Source organism: Podarcis vaucheri (assembly GCF_965113315.1).
Source record: "Podarcis vaucheri genome assembly, chromosome: 8".
NCBI classification, from domain to species: Eukaryota; Metazoa; Chordata; class Lepidosauria; order Squamata; family Lacertidae; genus Podarcis; species Podarcis vaucheri.
The window spans coordinates 31,527,430-31,543,270 of NC_138766.1; the positions used below are offsets into that span (position 1 = coordinate 31,527,430).

The 15,841-nt window shown below is 45.7% G+C and overlaps 1 protein-coding gene across 1 annotated transcript; it reads left to right on the forward strand.

The window, feature by feature from the left end:
• The first annotated feature begins 3,878 nt into the window (after positions 1-3,878).
• SMIM13 (small integral membrane protein 13) lies at positions 3,879-15,409 on the forward strand. Its single transcript, XM_082234732.1, has 2 exons — positions 3,879-4,566; positions 10,499-15,409. The coding sequence occupies exons 1-2, from the start codon at positions 4,491-4,493 to the stop codon at positions 10,681-10,683; spliced, it is 261 nt and encodes an 86-aa protein (XP_082090858.1). The 5' UTR covers positions 3,879-4,490; the 3' UTR covers positions 10,684-15,409.
• The last annotated feature ends 432 nt before the right edge of the window (positions 15,410-15,841 follow it).

Sequence of the window (15,841 nt, forward strand, 5' to 3'; positions counted from 1 at the left end):
GCAAGAAGATCAAACTTATCCATTCTTAAGGAAATCAGCCCTGAGTGCTTACTGGAAGGACAGATCCTGAAGCTGAGGCTCCAATACTTTGGCCACCTCACGAGAAGAGAAGACTCTCTGGAAAAGACTCTGATGTTGGGAAAAATTGAGGGCACAAGGAGAAGGGGATGACAGAGGACAAGATAGTTGGACAGTGTTCTCGAAGCTACCAGCATGCGTTTGACCAAACTGCGGGAGGCAGTGGAAGACAGGAGTGCCTGGTGTGCTCTGGTCCATGGGGTCACGAAGAGTCGGACATGACTAAATGACTAAACAACAACAACAAAAATGCTACCACCGCAGCCAGAATTCTGTATGTGAGGAAATGGAAAGAAGAAGTTCCAACACAAGAGGAATGGACTTTAAAACTATTGGACTATGTGGAGATGGCAAAATTGAGAGCAAAAATAAGAGACCAAAGAGACAAACTGCTTGTGGAAGAATGGAGACCCTTCTCAGACTATTTTAGAAATACTATAGTCAAATGAAATCATAGGCAGGACATGAAATACAGTGGTACCTCAGTTGTCGAACGTAATCTGTTCCAGAAAACCGTTCGACTTCCGAAACATTCAACAACCAATACGCAATGGGCGGTTGGCAAATTCCATTGAGAAAATGGAGAAACGTGCCTCAGAAGCCGTTCAACTTCTGAGGCGCGTTCGAAAATGGAAGCATTCACTTTTGTGTTTTTGTCGTTCGGGTTCTGAATCGTTCAGCTTCTGAGACACTCAAAAAACCAAGGTTCCACTGAATAAGCAAAGGAATGAGAACGATAAAGGAATGTAATGTAAGATATATGTTTTAGGGAGGAAAGTATTGCATTTAAGACAGTCTCTTTGTTAAGCTAATGGCCCTAGACAAGCCTGTTAAGACTCTTTTTTACATAACAAAAAGAGTTGTCCAAGTACAGGGTGTGCTGCCATAGAAACAACAAGCTTAGTGTCACTTCCAGAAAATGAGGCAGGCCTTAACTCCCTCACCTGGCTGTAGACCAAGGTATATGAGATGTAAGAGAACAATAGGCCAAGGACCAGTCTTGTCTGCTCTGGGAAGACATAGCTGGGAAGACGTAAAGGCCTGACTTGCTCTCTGTGCTGAAACAAAAGCCATGGCTTTTGCCTCTCCTCCTAGAAACCCAATCGGAGAGCAAGATTTGTTGGAATGTTAATGCTGTGAGATCTTCCAACTTATACTCAGCCTGAATGTATGTGTAAGTAAAAGCATGTGTTACAATCTTTGGTCCCCTTTATTCCAAGGAAACCAAATGTGAGGAATGTGCTGGCTGGCACCCCTGAATTTTCTCACTACTCAGAGACTGGGGCGCACACAGCAGGGAATATTATTTTAAGAGAGAGGACCTAGCGCTTTGCTGCTGTGTCAGAAATGGACAGAAGCCAAACTGCAAATACCACTTAACGTGAATTCTTGTTGCCTTCCTCAAGGCATAGAAATGAAAACGTCAGGTCACAAAGGGTTTGCTAGATCCTGCTGCCACATTATATACTAAACAAACACAAGGCACTGAGGTTAAGGACAACAACTGGTCCGTGGAAAATCATTAATCAGAAACAAGGTTGCTGCTGTCCTTAGCTACCCTGGCAATGAATCATTGGAGGCTGTTGACTGAACGTGACCCCGTCTATTCAGTGTGTTGGAGTGGATTAACAGCTGCCTTCTTATCCATTTTATATTATCATAACGATTATAGCCATATTTGCCTTCTGTTATGTATGCCTCCTGCTGTCTGTTGCATTTCACTGTCATGTGCAGTGTGTTCCTAAACAGATATATCGGCTTTGTTTTCCTTTCACTGGCAGACACTTATTTCTTGAGATAGGTATTTGGCCGCCAACTGGCTGTTGTGGCTAGGTCTTCTGAGGATGAATATTGTACTTACTTTCTTATTCTTCATGTGCTTTTAAATAGTTTTAAGTTTTTTTTTTCTAGTGCTGTCTTTAATATGGTTACTTATTTAATTGTGCTTTACAAAATATTCTATTGATTGTGTATTTGCAGCTGGATTTGTTTTAATTCATGCTGTGAGCCACCTGTGTCCTGTACTAGGAGAAAGGTGGAACAGAGTTGGAAGGGACCATGAGGATCAGCTAGTCTAACCCCCTACACTGCAATAATTTTTTGCCCAACATGGGGCTCAAACCCACAACACTGTGATAAAGAGTCTAATGCTCTACTGACTGAGCTCTTTCAGCAGCCAAATAAAATAAAATAAATGATACATACATATGTCTATATCTATGAAGTAAACCCCATTGTGTTCAGTGGGACTTACAAGCTGGTGAGTATAGCACTGGCAGTTTAAGTCCCGATAGTTTTTTAAAATGTTCACGTTTACTCATTTACATTGCACACTTCATGTATTGAACAAAAGTCAATGAAAGCTCAACAACTTTGCGGATGTCAGGAATTTTATTTTTTGAAATATGGCAACCCTACTCTTGCCTAATTCTCCACGGTGGTGCCTAGTTTGAGAATGAGCTCCCCATGGAGATCAGGTGGGTCCCAATTATGGCTTGTTTCCACTGACAACTGAAAGCATACCTGTTTATTCAGGTATTTGCCAGACCTTTAATACCACTCCTACTATTTGATGCTTTTACTCAGGGGTAGGGAAACCCTGGTTCTTGGGCCAATCTTGGCCTGCCAGAGGATCCAGTTTGGCCCATGAGGCCATTTCCCTCAAACCACACTCACCTGCCCATCAGCTGATGTCACTGGTGACATCAGCTGATCGGCGGAACTACGGATTTTAATCCTGCCTTGGCTATGTGCCTTGTTCTCAGGAGGGAACAGGTTTGCACAGCCAAGGCGGCAGGATTTAATCTCTGCTAATCTGCTTTAATTCATCAGTGTCTGTGACTAGCCGCTTTAGAATAATGCAGTACATAAAATCTACCAAAACCAATAATTAAGATCCAAGAAAAGAACCATATCCAAAACCACTCAATTTTAAGCATGGTTTTAGTAAGTTGGCAGCCCAAATAAGCAGGAGCACTCTGTCCAATTTTTGTATTTGGTAGTATGCTATGCTTTGTTAGTGGCATTTATGTTTGTGATATTCATTCTTGCATACGATGCTTTTTAAAGTATTAATCAACCCTCTCAAATTCCATGCTATCCTTTCACGATTAGTAAAGGTGTGTTTGTAACCCAGTGAGTTTAATTTTTGCATGAAGATATTCAACCTGGGTGGACACTGGGGTCTGTGGCCAACCAAGTTAACAGGGGGCAGTGGCGTAGCATGGGTTGTCAGCACCCGGGGCAAGGCAAGTAATTTGCGCCCCCTAACCCGTGGATTTGCGCCCCCTAACCCCCAGATGTTGCGCCCGGTGCGGCCGGCCCCCCCTGCACCCCCTACGCTACGCCACTGACAGGGGGCATTGTTTTCTGATTTTCCTCCCATCCTCCTCCCTTGCAAAGATACTGTGTACATTTAAACACCAGAGCCTCTTGCTCTTCTAGCTAGGTTGCAGACATGGAAGAAAGAATACGTGGTTTTAAATGTGTGTGTATGTGAAAGTTCAATTTTTTTATATCTAAAACGCTCTCCACAGCAATCCGAAGCGATTTGGAGAACCACTGCCCTGATTTAGAAAACCACTGCCCTGATTTGGATCTATTACAATTCTTCCCCCCCCCCCGCCCCCGCGTCTTTCAATCAACTTGCGCCAAGCGCGGGGAAGGCGGGCCTTCACCCGCAAGGCCCGATGGGAATCGAAGTCCCAGTCGCTCGCTTTCTTCCGTGCGCAGCCAGGGATCTCACCTCTACGTTAAAACCACACTTCCCATGATGCCCTCGCTGTTGAGTCCGGAGAAAAGAGAGAGACAGCCATGTCCGGGTGATGGGAGGCTGAGCTACCTCCCTCCTTCTCCCGGCTCTTTTTTTTTTTTTGCGGCTGCCGGGGGCGTTTTCAGGGAGGGGGAGAAACCACTCTGCGGCTGGTGGAGGGGGGCGACGGTGTTGGCGCCCTTCCTCCCCCCGCGGAAGGAGCGATGGAGCTGCCGCCTCTCAGCCTCCGGGCCGGGAGGAAATAGCGCTCTGCCCACTCTCAGCTGCACGTCTCCCTTTCGGGACCACCGGTGCCGCCGCTCCTCTTGCTTTCTTAACCCCGCAAAGCCCTGGGAGCCCCTTACCCTGACTAATTTTTAATCCGTGTAGTTTAGGCTTCATTTATTTCCCCTGTTCCACCCTTCGAGCTCCGGGTCTCCGGGAACCCTCGTCCTGCGGAACTCCCTGCCTCTTGATTGCCAGCGCGAAGCCCTCGGGAAAGGGGGCAGGCGCGCTCCAGTCCATCCGTTTGCTTGTCGCGGTGGATTCCCCACTCCTGGCGGGCAGCGATGTTGCTGTCGCCTCTCTCCTCCTCCTCGTCTTTCCCGCAGTTAACCCAAGGGAACCGTGAAAAGCAAAGCCCCAGCTCTTAGTTGCGAAAATGTGGCAAAGCATTGGCCTGTCCTTTTTGGTCGTCGTGGCGGCCCTCGCTTGCTTTCTGCTGCTAGTGCTTTGCGGTGAGTACTTTCTATTGATCTATCTTCCAGTAACCAGAAGTGTCTTGCTTTTCTCCTCTCTCTCCGTTCCCTTTCCTGTGGTGGAAAGAAGAGGAAGGTGCAATAGCATGAAACAATAATGATTTCCCCAGCCTTTCTTTGTCCGCTTTGATTTTGGGAATGATGCTAAATTATCATCCTCATTGTGGTCCAGCTAGAAAGCCACAAGTGCTGCAATAAGCCTGGGGGGATGTGAGTTCGAATTCCCACCCAGCCAGGAAGGTCGCTGGGTGATCTTTGGGCCAGCCATTGACCCTCATCTTTACCTACCACACAGGGTGGTTGTTCTAATAATAAAACAGAAGGGGAGAACAGCATATGCTTTCTTGAGCTCCTTAGAATAAAGGCAGGATATAAATATAAGTGACAGACATAAAAATAAACAAGCCACACTCTTATTAGGGGTGAATAGTCAGACAAGAGGCCCTTAAATGGATTCACGTTAAACCTGTTGTTCTAATTGTGTGGGTGTGTTAGGACACACACACACACCCTGGATTTGTGATGAGGCAGGTGAGTGGAGGAAAGAATATGGGCACCTTTCCCTTTTTTTACTCAAGAAAAGATGAAAACCCAAACACCTACTAAAAATATAATTCCAACTGAGATTGTAAGATGTCACCAGAGTTGATTATCTAGATTTCTTTTCAAAAGACCAAACTGATAAAAAGGACTTTGGTGACATGGAAGTTTGCTAGATGGAGTCTATCTTGGTGTCCAGGCAGTAGCTTATAGTCCCAAAACAGCAGCAATAAAGAATCATCCTCCAGCTTCCAAAAATAGCCAGGAATGAAGTTAAGAAGAGTCTGTGTTATCTGAATGACAGTGTGTAGTTATTTAACCCTTAAGAGCTTTGGGCTTGAATGGAAGCAGTTGGTGGTTTTTAAGACAGCCACGGGTGCTATGATAGCTGGCATCCATTTATTTTTGCCCTGTTTTATCTCTAATCATACAGGTTTTGCAGCTGGCCAAAGCACAGAAAGAAAATTGCCTGGCAGGGGTGATAGTGGGATGAGCATGTGCACCACTGGGGGGGGGGGCACAGTTGCTGGCACCTCTAGTTAAAAGGATCAGGTAGCAGGTAATGCGGGAAGCTGCTTCCCTGCTGTGCTACACATTTAAAGCAATATTATACCACCTTAAGTAGCCATGACTTCTCCCAACGAATCCTGGGAGCTGTAGTTCCTTAAGGTTGCTAGAGAGTTGTTAGGAGACCCCTGTTCCCCTCACAGAAGGACAGTTCTCTGGGTGGTTTTAATAGGTGGCCATTCTTCCCATGGAATTCTGGGAATTGTTGCACTTAGAGGGCTCCTAAGAATTCCCAGCACCCTTAATAAACTACACTTCCCAGGATTCTTTGGGAGAAGCCATGGCTGTTTAAGGTGGCATGGTGCTGCTTTAAATGGATAGTGCGGATGGGGCCCTCAGGGTTAGACAGTCCTTGGCTAGATGGACAGCCTGATCTGGTAAAAGGCAGCTCTTCATAAAAATGAAAGGAATGTTGAACCAAGTGCTGAACCAAGACTTACGAAGCTTAGAGGGGTGTCACATTCTGCAGTCTCTTAGGACTCAGCAGCGGCGTAGTGTGAGTTGTCAGCACCCGGGGCAACGCAAGTAATTTGCGCCCCCTAACCCGGGGCAAGGCAAGTAATTTGCGCCCCCCGCTGCCGCCCAAACGACGCCGCTTGCCCGGAGGAGGAGGGGGGCAGAGAGGCGAGGAAAATGCAACGGCCCAGCAGCTGCAGCAGCACCGGCGGAGGCGGGGCTGTGAGGAGGGGCTGCCTGGCGCGTCCTCCGCGGCGAGCGCTGAGAGCCGCTGCCTGCCGGGCGCCTTCAGCCCGGACGCGCGCACAGCTCGTCGGTTCCGCGAGACATGCGGCTCCGCTACAGCCTGCGCCCGAGGCTCTTCGGCGACTCCGGAGGCAGCGAGCGCGCCCCCCCCCCAAATGTTGCGCCCGGCACCCCTGGACCGCCCACGCTACGCCACTGGGACTCAGTGAGCATCGCGTAAGCTCGTCATGAGCCTATTGTCGGCGTTCAGTCCTGCCCAGCTGAAACCTGAGGTCTCCTAAAAGGAGGAGAAAGGGGAGCAGTGCCCCAGCAGATTTCCACGCTGCCAGGAAAGAGCCATTTGATCTGGACATTCATTGCTGAACCAACAGCTTTCTCGCAGCTCCAAGCTCCTTGATCCAGAAATATGGATCCTTCACAACCTTCACTGCTCCCTTCCCACTGCCTTATCACTGGTGATGGTATGTGACAATGACAGAAGTTAGTAAACCCTGCAGGGTTTTTACATTTGCAATGAAGCCACAACACCTGGTGCATTAAAATAAGACACTTGCAAGATTTTGGCCTGGATGACTAAATTGCCGTGAATGTTTTTCTTCCAATACCCATGTGGGTCAAATTGAAAGCACTTTTTCGTAGAACAAAATTTACAGCTGTAGATGTTACATATGCAGCGGGTTTTTTTTGAAATGGAGGCATGGTTTATAAAATTGGGGGGGCAGGGAGGCAAATAAGTGGCTGGAAAAGCTGTGCATGTTTTGACTTCCAAGACACTTAAGGGGTGATATGATAGCAGTTGGAGGTGGACCCTTATCATTAGAATGAAATGGCTGCCTCTGGTGCACTGAAGGATGCTATCCTGTAGCTATTGTTAAGTAAGTGTCCAGGTGGCTTTATATGGAACGGGGAAGGGGTTCCCTTCTTGACAGGAGATTCCCCACCACATTCTGATACTCTCACAATTCATGGAGACACACAGCTTGTGTACAAACACCTGTTAAATGCAGTAAGCATGCAACTTACATGCATTTATTTGTGTGCATTCAGCTTTACATACATGGCAATATAAATAAATAATAAAGGGGGCGAGGTTCCAGGAAAAATGACTTTGGCAATCCCACCTACCATTGCAGCCGATGGGTTTTGACCATATACAATTTTGGCTTTAGGTGCGATCCCCATAAAGTAACCCCCACGTTAGTTGCAAGATTCCTCTCACAACAAGAGTTGGGTAGAAAATTGCCAAGTGCAGCTTTTGCGACATCTACACAAGTGATAGATGAAATTTTCTCCTTTTAATGCAAATCCTAGACGTTTTAGAGTCGCTTCCAAAAAAGCATTTTGAACATGGCATCAAGTTTGGGGGAAAATCTATATTGCTGATACCTGAAACTGGAAATCTCTTCCAATTTTCACCTAGTATAGTATGTCTTATGCATGGAATGTAATTTCCTGACCTTTTCTGTATTCACTGAAGGCCTTCATTGATGGCAAACAAAAGCTTGAGGACGTTGGGAAATTTAAATTTAAATTCATGTTGCTAAAGATTATGGGCAGAGAGCAGAATGTCTTGGGCTGGAACTGGGAGCGGCCTTCAAATATCTGAAAGGCTGCCACACACAGAAGATGGCTTGTTCCCTGTTACTCCACAGGGCAGGGCTAGCACCGGTGGATGGATGTTACAGGGTAACTGATCTTGGCCAAACGTTAGGTGTAACTACCAAGTCAAGTCAAGTCAAGTAACCTTTATTGGCATCACATAAGAACATTCAGAATACATTCAGAATAGATAGGCCAGTGCGATCTCATCGCCCCCCCCCCCACGGCACAGTCACCCGCCAAAGGGCAGAAGAGGTGAGCAATCCACCTCATCACTGTGGGTTTCCAGCACGGGCAGGATCCTGTAGCGTACTTCGGTGACAAAAAAATCAAATAGAGGAACTTAGCTACTGTGTTGTTGAGCTCCTGGTCTCTCCCCTGTAATAAGAAGCGCATAACCTCCGTCTCTGGTTTCCATGTTGGATACATAGATGGTCTAGAAATTGTTGGCTGAGATCATCGTACATTTTACATTTAAGGGCCATGTGAGCTAGAGTTTCCACCAGGTGGTAACAACCTAGTGGCAAGAGCTGTTTGCCAATGGAATGGCCTGCCTTGAGAGGTGGTGGGGGCATCGCTCTTCCTGCAAGGTTCTTCCCAGATCTTTGATTCTAGGAATAGAACACAGACTTGTCACGAGGTTGTGTTCTATGGTGCTTGCCCTCCTCTCCTTGTGTTGCTCTGGTCCTGCTGTGACTGAGATGGATACAGCTGCTTATCCTCAGATACTGAGATGAGGTGTTCCGGATTATTTCATTGCCAATAACCGAAAGCAGCTGCTTGTGCCCCCTAGGAATTTGGCAGATGCTTTTAAAAGATGCTGGGTTTTGTTTACTTTTGCTTTGCTGCTTTTCCAGGTGACCTGCTCAAGCTTAACTCTTTCAGCATTTGGGTGTTGGGTAAAAGGAGCTTCTTTCCACCAAACCACTAAAGGCTTTGAACATTAGATGGTGTCTTGTGACAATATAGTATTTGCTTCCTGCGGACAAGTGATCTGTGGCATAGATTTTTTATTTTTTTAAAAAATAGCAACCAGGAGGTGTAACTGGATAGGGAAAAACAAGGGATTGTAAAACCACAAAAATTGATGTGAGCATGTAGCCGGCAGGTGCAGGAACACCTGAAAGCCTTTAACAACCAGCCTCCTGTATACCTAAAGGAGCGTCTCCATCCCTGTCGTTCAGCCCAGACACTGAGATCCAGTGCCGAGGGCCTTCTGGCGGTTCCCTCATTGCGAGAAGTGAGATTACAGGGAACCAGACAGAGGGCCTTCTCAGTAGTGGCGCCCACCCTGTGGAACACCCTCCCTTCAGATGTGAAGGAAATAAGCAGCTATCCTATCTTTAAAAGACATCTGAAGGCAGCCCTGTTTAGGGAAGTTTTTAATATTTAATGCTGTACTGTTTTTAACATTTGATTGGGAGCTGCCCAGAGTGGCTGGGGAAACTCAGCCAGATGGGTGGGGTATAAATAAATTATTATTATTATTTTATTCAAGGTTGCTCGGTTTTACTGTCGCTATGTTTGCTTTTGCAGTATGGCTGTCCTTTTTGACAATCTGCCTTTCAGCTCCTTTCATCATTGACTTGAAATCTGGATTTTACAGTCTGAATTTATACAACTTTCTGGTCTCCCTGGCCCTAGTTTGACACTCTAACCACTATATCACGCTGATTCTCAACAGTTAGATAGGTTGTCTTGCCTTTCCTCCAGGGAGCTGAAGGCAGCACACATGTTCCCATCTCTGCATTTTATCCTTACAACAGTCCTCTGAACAGGGCAGCAGGGCTCCTCCCAGGGGAACTTACAGGAACTCAGTTCCGGCACCTCTCAGTTGGGTGCCATTGCCATTATAAGACAACAAAGGAGTTGTTCACAGTGATTTCCGGCACCTCCATTTCTAGGAAAATAGCACTGCCTCTGAAGTTTTATCATCCTACTGGCACTTGGAGACATATCAGTGTAGACAAGCATGCCCCCGATCTCTGGACTCCAACCTCCTGCTTTAATTGTTATTCCATTTTAACAGGCTTGTTTTATTGCACATTTTAAATCTGCAGGTTTAAAATGTTTATTAAAATATTCCACATTTAAAATGTTTGATGTTTTGATGGAATTGTGTGTATTGTGTATTTTCAATAAACATGCGTTAATATTTTGTAATTGTCTTTTATACTTGGAAACCGCTTAGAAGCCACTTTGCTGATTAAGCGGTATATAAAACAATAATGGTTATGGTGATGATGTTGATGATGTGTGGAGTGGGGACTTGAACCTCGATCTTCACTGTCACAGCCCAACAGTCCAGCAGCTACATCACACTGGCACTTAAGCTTTCTGTGTGTGCCAAAGGTAACATAAACATCTACACATACAACAGCTGTTCGTGTATGGGGCAGTGTGTGTGTGTGTGTGTTTAGTTGTCCTGGCACAGCCTTTTCTTGTTTTCCTATGTAGATGTTCACAACATCAACTTTTTTTCCTTTCCTGGCACCTTCTGTAGGTTGGTACGTTGTCTGGCACCTCTTCCTGTCGCAGTTCCGGTTCTTACGAGAGCTGATAGGAGACACAGGATCTCAACAAGGGGATAATGCCGTGGTTGAGCCCGAAGCAGACCAGGATGTGCCAGCCGCTCCACAGAGGAGATCTGCCCGGCAGCGAAGGGCGCCTGCTGAAGAAGCAACTTAATTGGAGCTTCCTGGGCAATCCTCAAGAGATGGGCAGCCGGCGACTCTTCCGTAGCTTAGTAGTTCGGTGCTGCTGATATGCCGAATGAGGACAGCCAAGTATTTGTGAATTCCTTTACTCCTGGAATTTAACTATGCACTGCTTCGGAAGAAGTTCCGGTGAGATTTTAATGGGGAGCAAGTTGGGACCGAAGAGAAACAGGGAGAGCGGAGCAGAAATGGCTCCTCCCTGCTTTGGAGAAGAGTCGGCCGGGAGTGACACTCCTGGATCTGTTCCTCTGTGGTTAGGCCCAGCGTGAATCTGTGGATGAGCTTCCCAAAGCTGAAAATGGTTACTGACTGCTTTTGTGTAGGACTGCAACTCATCGCAGGTGGCATCTCTTGCGATCCTTCATTTCTACGTCTTGCAAAGAGGAAGCGTGTCTTTACTTGAGCCTTATCCACTTACACAAGGGTGTTCTGCTTTGGTCAGTGACCTAAAAGCATGCCTCTGTCCATAGGCTAAATTCGCTGTTAGGCTCATGTGGAGGCTTTGACAACTGACTTAAATGTAAGAGGGCAATGAAACACAGCATTTTAGTTTCAATGCACAGCAGTTCCTTGCTCTGCTTTGCTTTTAATCTTAAGAGCTCATCAGGCTTGTGCAGGAGTGTGTATGTGTCGTCAAATCCTTTCTTATTTCCATAATAGAGAGAGGACAGGAGTATCTGTTACAAACCTTTCATGGAATGTCTTTTTTTTTAACGCACTAACTAATTAGTTTGAAGTAAGCTTCTTTCTTTTTTTGCATCCTTTGCACCAAAAATCAGTTGAAACGAGTTACAGACAAACCTCTGGGGGGCAGCTTTTTAACCATAGTCTCGTCCTATTGCTAAATTGTATGACTGGGAAATTTGCATCTTTTGCTCCTCAAACAAATGATCAGTTTAGCAAATGCTTCTGCTTTGTCTTCAGGCAAAGGGAGCCCCCACTTGATTGACACTGCTTTCAGTATTGCTAAACGCATAGAACTAGCACCTGTAACTGTAGTAGAAGATAACTGATACTGACTTTGAACCAGTGGTAGGTAAGAGATGATGATGCCCCCCCCCCCAGGATGCTCATGGCTGACTTTTCCTTCAAGTCCAGGATGTGTCTTGTTGAGTTGTGTTGACTTTCTTCTTGTTCAACTCCTTGCAGTTTTGCTCATCATTGACTACGGAAAAGTGTCTTAATGCTTGATAGTAGCTGAAATCAAGCCCTCCTGAAGACTCTTATCTATAGACTCCTCATCTTGAACAGCAACCTTGAGTGACCTCCTTTAACATTTGGGTCAAGAGCCTTGTTTGTTTGGGGTTTTTGTTTGTTCTTTGTCTAGTTACCTGTGTATACCCTCTGGAAAAGCAAAAAGCAATTTGAAGATGACAATATTCATAAACCCATCAATGGCTCCTATCTTCCCACCCTCTGAAGTGGTTGCCCTGCTCTTATTTTATTTTCTTGGAAACTCCTCTCTGTTCTGTTTTTAATTAATAGCTATTGGAGCATGTAATGAACATGGCAGTACAGGCCTGTTTCATGTACTGCACGACAGCAAACCTGGGTCTGTGCACGTAAAAAAACGACACTCTTAAATCTGAAAACGTTGCAAATGAAAACCTTGGCGTATCAAAAAAGATTTCTGCAACTGGCTTCTTTAAGGTGGATGTGGTAGGAGGAAATACTTGAAATTAAATAATGCCAGTTGTTTTCAGACTAATCTGCCTCATTTTCTCCCCCCTCCCAATCCGTCCCACAAATGGTTGCCTTATCAGATTTATATAACAACAGTCCACTGGATGATATCAGCTTTAAAAAAAATGCAGCTCAAAACTTATTTGTCCATGAAAGCCAATGACCGATTGTTCCCTGCCTCCCATTAGACTCTGTGTCGCACCTGCTGATTTTCAGGGTTCACCAGACATTTTCAAATTTGTGAAACTCTCGTGAGCACCACACTCCCGTGTAATGTAACCATGCCCCTACTATAACCTATTCCATTGGCTCCTGTAAATGCTTCCTTCAAGACTTCAGTGGAGGCAAGCAGAGCAGCTCCTGGGAAGGCCTGCGGGTGTCACGTTGGTGACCCCTGCTTGAAGTTTTCATCCTGTTTCTGATGGCTCTTGTTTTTCTCTGTAATAGCTATTCTGAAAAGGCTTCACTTAGGGGGGAAGCTAAGATGCATTTCATTCAAAGATACGGAAGGGCACCAGACACCCCTCCTGCAGCTTGGTGAAATGTCCGTACCATAGCTGCTTTGCTGGAAAACTAGCGCTTGTTGTTTGTTCCCTCTGAACCAAGGAATGGATCATCCACCGGGCAGTTTCAGAAGTGGGCAAAATTGTGGCCATACAGGGCTGTAATGACCTCGCCTTCAAAGCAAAGAAGCACAGTGACTCGGAGTTGATGAGGACTTATTGCTTGCCTAGATTTTCCTTCAATGTAGCATTCAGCAGTGTGACACAGAGGGCTCAGGGAAAGCTTGTTGACACGGTGCCCTTCTGGCTAGATTGGTATCCCTTGTCCAGCTCACTGCTTCTTGAGCAGGACACCTGTAATCATTTCCTCCTGACATTTTGGAAAATGGAGAACGCTATCCCCTAAGCAATCCTGCTGCCCCAGTCTGTTTCATACCAGTAGCACTGCGCCTGCCGACAATGTAGCACTCTTCTAGCTATGTTTGCACATCACATGCTTGGTCCACACCAAGTAGCTTCCGCCTTTTGGATTATACAATCAGTTACAGGCCGAGTACTCTTCCCGCTGAGCCCCCTCCTGCATCCCAGTCAAGCTTGGCTGTGGTGAAGAGTTTGGTTGAAATGCTACACACGTTAGCTGTGTATTGAGTTCATGAGCATTTCCTGCGAAAACAGAGATGGAGAACCTTCGGCCCTCCAGATGTTGGTGGGCTACCATCACCCTTGATCATTGGCTGTGCTGGGCTTGATGGGAGCTGGAATCCAATGACGTGTGGATTGCCCAAGGTTCCCCAGCCTGTGCTAAAAGGTTCTCAAATGAATTGTGATGTTAATCAGAGTCCCCAAAAAGGCCTAGGGAAGATCTCTGGAAGTCTGGTTGGAGGAGGAGGGCTGTTCCCCTGAGCTGGAAGTATTCCTTTCTTAATGGAAGCATTGGTGGGGAGATGTGACGCCATGGACTCTCCATTGACTCATGACCTAAAGAGCAGGTGGTGATGAACTCAAGATTCTCCCAGGCCCACAAACAGCCCCTAAGCAGAGACTGAAGAGATTTCAGTGACAGTGGATTGAGGTAGTTGAGTAGGGGGAGGCCAAAATGCTTCTCTGCCTCCAAAGTGGGCAACCTCAAGCAGATCCGATCTGTTTCTCCTTAACGCAAGCTTGCATTTAGTACAAACGACAACAACGTTATCGTTCACAAACCTGCACCAGTGTTTGGACTTGCCCAAAGACTAATAGAAAGGTTACCTAACTGCAGGTACTCTTTAAACTGATCAGTGACTATGAGTTGACTCAGTCACATAAGAAGTGGAGGCAGGTTCTAGCCACAAAGGCTAGCTGGAGTAGATTGAAGTGGTGCAGTTGAGTTAAAATAAATTGCACCTATAGCAGATGAAGGGTTTTCTTCAGAACCTTAGAGCACATTGCGCCACCAAGGCTTGTGGAAGTTATGTGAGACCCAGTGAAATTCCGTGCAGGTTTACTTGGAAATTTACCATCGTTCTCACTGCTGCTTACTCAATAATAACAACAGAGGGTTGCAGCTTTTGGCCTATGCAAGCATGGGCAATTGACTATGTGAAAGTGCTTCATAGGAGATAGGGGCATGTGCTCTCTATATAGCTTGCCACTTGCAAGAGTGGCGTTGTGCGTGTCACTTTGCACATAGTGTCCAGCTGTGACACGTGTTTTGCAATTGGGAATTTTGCCTTAAAAAACAAACAAGCCTGCTCTTTGTCCCCCGTTTCACCTAAAATCCAAGCTATTTCATCTGGACCCATTTAAGATAACCCATTTTAGCTGTTGCTCATCTTTTCTTCAAACATTATGGAATTTTAATACGTGCAAGGGAGTTGAGAGTTTTATGTTTGTCGCTTCCTCTGTTAGTATTGCAACCATTTTAATGAATATGGCAGTCAGTAGTTTGACCCGCTAGCTGTCAACTTCGTTACGACTTCTGCAGATGAGTTGGGTAAACACTCGGCATGCAGACATAAACAGAAATAATAGTAGATATTATTCCTCCCCCCCTCCAAAATGAAGATTGCATTTAAGATCCGTTTGCTTACAAAATGCTCCTTTGTCTCTACCGCAGTGCAACTAGTAGGTGTCACATTGTGGAAACACCAGGTAGCTTTGTAAAATAACACATTCTGAATTGTACATTCACAGCACTGCTGTTGCAGTCATCTCTGGGATATGCCGTTCACTGCATCACAGCTGATAAGTAGTTTTGCTGCTCCCGGTGACGTTCGCGGTGAATTAGTTTACACCTGCAGATGTTCCAACATCAGTCATGGCCAGCGTTATACATAGATGGCCGCAGTAACAACACATGAGGTTTCCTGTGCTCATTGGTTAAATATGTATACTGTACCAAATGTTTTTGTGTGTTCTGACTCCATCATGCTATTTTCTCTTTTTTAATTATTATTTCTTAACTTAAAACTGACTCCACCAGTAACTTGACAAATAAAATGTAAACAACCCAGCTTGATATGGGTGCCCAAACGTTTTGCATCTGGATTTTTTTGTACACATGATTCATTTATGGCGTGCCCACTTACAAAGGTTTGGTGCTGGGGTAGCAGAAGGTAGATTGGGATTTACTGGTAGGTCTCTGGGTGGTTGACAAGGGGATCAGCAAGGCTTTCTGACAGCCAGGCAGTGACAGTGAGGCTGGGAGCATGGCATTATTTCAACCGAAGGAATGTCTTGGAGCTAAATGGCAGTCCCACAAGCAACACATTGCGGTAATCTAACCCTCATGTAACAGGAGCATGAATAACTCTGGCCGGGCAATCTCAGGGCAGGAGAGGCCACAACAATTGTTTTTCCTACAATTCTAAACAAGATGACATTCTAAATGCATATTTTGTGATAATTTAAAAAAAGAAAAAGATTCTTGCAACATATAACAATATCATACATAAAATATCCCAC

Bases quoted from the DNA above. Each gene is read 5' to 3' on its own strand.
- SMIM13 (XM_082234732.1), top strand. From the start codon at position 4,491: ATGTGGCAAAGCATTGGCCTGTCCTTTTTGGTCGTCGTGGCGGCCCTC. The intron at 4,567-10,498 runs GTGAGTACTTTC...CACCTTCTGTAG, and splicing joins TCTGCTGCTAGTGCTTTGCG to GTTGGTACGTTGTCTGGCAC.